The 3492-nt window shown below is 40.8% G+C and overlaps 1 protein-coding gene across 1 annotated transcript in view; it reads left to right on the plus strand.

Moving 5' to 3' along the window:
* The window catches only part of KIAA1217 (KIAA1217 ortholog), a 456740-nt gene that overhangs the window by 395944 nt on the left and 57304 nt on the right, over positions 1–3492 (plus strand). The window contains exons 6-7 of the mRNA XM_006887104.1: positions 1830–1934; positions 2467–2516. Coding sequence (XP_006887166.1) covers positions 1830–1934; positions 2467–2516 — 155 coding nt within the window. The remainder of the gene's footprint in view (positions 1–1829; positions 1935–2466; positions 2517–3492) is intronic.

A 3492-nucleotide genomic window follows, 5' to 3' on the forward strand; every position in this document is an offset into this window, starting at 1 on the left:
GACACATAACAACAACAGCAACAACCATTTGGAAGCATATAATGTTTGATAATTCACCATGTTCAGTGACCCTCACTGCTATCTATTTTCAAAACTCTTTGTCACCCTAAACAGAAACTAAGTAATCCTTAAGTAATATGTTGTTGTTTTTGTTGTTATGTCCTGCTGAGTCGCTTTCAACTCATGGCAACCCTATGTACAATAACTCAGAATTCTGCTCTATCCTAAGCCAACTTTATTATCTCAGCCTTATTATCTACAATCCTCCCAGTTCTTGATAACTACTATTCTGCTTTCATTTCTGTACATTCAGCTATTCTAGATGTTTTATGTAAGTAGGATCTTAAAATATTTATCTTTTTGTGTCTGACTTAGTTCACTCTGCGTCATATTTATAAGGTTCCTCCACATCCTAACACATACCAGTATCTATTATCATCTTTAATTGCCACACACAGGTAGCTGAATTCCCTCCCCGTGCCCCTCTGCTGAACTAGGTTAACTAGCATTAACTGTCTACTCCACCTGACTTAGCTCCAAGAAGCCTAGCATTATGATGTGGTTTGGGGTTTTTTTTGGGGGGAGGGGGTTACTTTAGAATTTGAAAAATAATTTGAATGCATAGAATTCTGAAATTAGCAGCATCTTAGGTTTGTGCAATTTAGCATTTGCAATTAACTATCTTACACAGTAAATATTTGAAGACCTTGTTCATGGATGTTTTGATGTAACCAAGTTGTTAGGGACATTATTTTTTCCTAGCTTGATCCTGTGGAAGTCTCCAGTTTGACATTTTTAGGACATCAGATTGATCTGTCTCCAAAATATAGACTGATTTCAGTCCGTTCCCATGGTCTTATTGATATGTGTGTCGCTCTTGAGCTGTAATATGAGTTTTACCACACACATGACAGATGTCTTCATCATTTACACCAAAATCATTCTGCCACCTCAGCTGAGTTGTAGGTTTAGAAATATGCCCCACTGAGGGACAGCTGTTTTAAGACAGCACTTGGAGGGGGGTTTTCTGTACAAGGTAAACTCTCAAAGGAATTATTTTATGTTACAAATGACTAACATGCTTGGATGCTAAATAAAAGGCTGACCTTCAGACCAGAAAGTTCAGTCATATCCAACATAAACATAGGCAGCGTTAATGCTGCGTAGCAACCAAATATCTTGTTTTGGATGCTGATCAGAGCAGGAAATAGGTCATGTTGGCCACTCAGAGATGGTGGCCACTGAGCCACTTTGGATGTGTGTCAGGGTGGCGTCATCTTTGAATGGCACTACAGCTTGTCAGAATCTTGCACAGGCCATTTGGTTGCTATGCAACGGTCATGTTTCCCATGCTTCCCTTGGCCATAACTGAACTGTTTTGAACCAGTTCAAAGCCATGACTTAGAGGTCCACGTCCCCCCAGAAGCATGTTTTAAGAACAGTATGGCAATCTACCTCTGAAAATCTGCATTTAAGAACCCAATGGAGCTCAGTCCTATTCTGACACATGGACACGGTGAGTTCGTGTTGACTCCAGGCACATGGCATGCAAACAGATTTCCAAGGGAGATGTTCCTTGGCTCCAAGGAGGCCCTTTCTGGTCTGTGCCTCACCTTTCAGTGAGATCACTGTGCTAATACTGAACTCTGATAATCAAATCTTTATCTCAGCCAGGGATTTGCAAGCTCATTATGGTCCCAGAGCCAGGCTGCGGTGAACTTAGGTCAGCCTCCTAGGTGGTACCTTTATAAACCTCAGGTGATCATTCAGCTAGAAAAACCAGTCTGCACATCAATATAGCTTTAACAAATGATTCTCTTGTTTTACAGAGAGAGGATGCAAGCCATGGAGAAACAGATTGCCAGTTTAACTGGTCTTGTTCAGTCTGCGCTTTTTAAAGGGCCAATTACAAGTAATAGCAAAGATGCGTCTAGGTAAAAAAAATAAATAAATAAAGCAAACCAATGAAGCCATAGTTAAATCTGTTTCTCTTTAATCATTTAAAGAATTCATTCATTCATTCGAATCAGTTTTCTTTTAATCATTTCAAGGCTGAAAAGATTCTCATCTCTCTAAATCATGGGTTTGTTGTTTTTTTTTCCTCAGTAATTCTTGGTCAAAGGTAACACTTCGGCTCAAGAAGTATACACGGCTTTCCAGTCCATGTAGCTGTCATGGACGCTGCGCTGCTCATGCCTCTCCCCATTGTCCACGTGTCTCCACACCCGTCCTCCCACACTCATGGCCATGCTCAGCTGCATCCCACAGGGGTCCGTGTGCACTGGGAAGCTTTCTCCATCCCAGTCACCAGCGGTGCTGATGTCAAAGTACCCTCATTACTTACTATCATCATTTAGCTTCTGTTGATTGTGATTGCTTAAACTAGTGGATGTGACAGGCGGAATATTACTAAGTGTTCTGAAAAATATATTGCTAATCATCTTTTTTTCTTCTTCTTTCATTCAGCGAGAAAACAATGAAAACCACAGCCAATAAGAACCACACGGATGGTGCAGGTAAGTGTTCTTCAACACCCCAGGTGGCTTGCAGGCTGCTTTTTTCTTGTGCTTGTCAGTTGTCACCAATTCACCACTGACTCTGCATGTAACAGAGCAAGGGAAACACTGCTGGATCCTGTGCCATTTTTATATAAATCAGTATTCCATTATGTGGCTAATGCATCAGTCATTTCAGAGAGAGTTTCCCTCATTTTAGATGACCCTCTACCAAACGTGATGCTCTTATTCAGAGATCTGTCTTTCCTGGTGATGTGTCCAACTGTCTTGACTTGGTTTAGTAGCATCTAACTTTCCCCTCAATACACTTAGCTTGATTTCAGAGACTGTGGGAGAATTCCCTGCATTATAATGCATTGCCTAGTAAAGCTGAAAGTCAAAATGAGTTGTTATTTTTGTTCTTTTTTTCAAGCTCCATTCCCTCATTCACTTAATTCCTTACTTATCCAATATTATGTTCATACATCTAACAAGTATTTCTTTTTTTGTCCAGTGCTGGACAGGGATAGTGGGGACAGTGACATGGTTCAGACCAAATGCTATTTGCATAGAACATAGTGTCTTATAGGAAAATAGATATGGAAATCTTGGTTATTGGTCTTACCATATAAAAAATTACCATGAGTGAATGGTTTTAAAGAACAGAAATTTCTTTGTCAGAGTTCGGGAGACAAGAAATATAAATTCTTGGGAGGACATGAGCCTGGGGATGGTATTTCTTTGTCTTTTTGTGGTGGTGGGTACTGTCAAGTTGGATCTGACCCATACCTGACCCTCTAGCAGTCTTTCAGAGACAGTAAATCGCATGGGAGGAGATTGTCCATCCTCCTTCCATGAAGCAGCTGGTAGATCCGAGACTTGTGCCTTTAGTATTGCAGCCCAGTTTCTTACCACTGGGCCACCAGTTGCTGGCATTCCTTGGAGTTCTAGACCTGTAGATGTCCTGTGTGACTGTCTTACATGGCATTATTCCTCT

This window comes from Elephantulus edwardii, unplaced genomic scaffold (genome assembly GCF_000299155.1).
Source record: "Elephantulus edwardii isolate Elephantulus edwardi_28Jun2011 unplaced genomic scaffold, EleEdw1.0 scaffold00054, whole genome shotgun sequence".
NCBI lineage: Eukaryota > Metazoa > Chordata > Mammalia > Macroscelidea > Macroscelididae > Elephantulus > Elephantulus edwardii.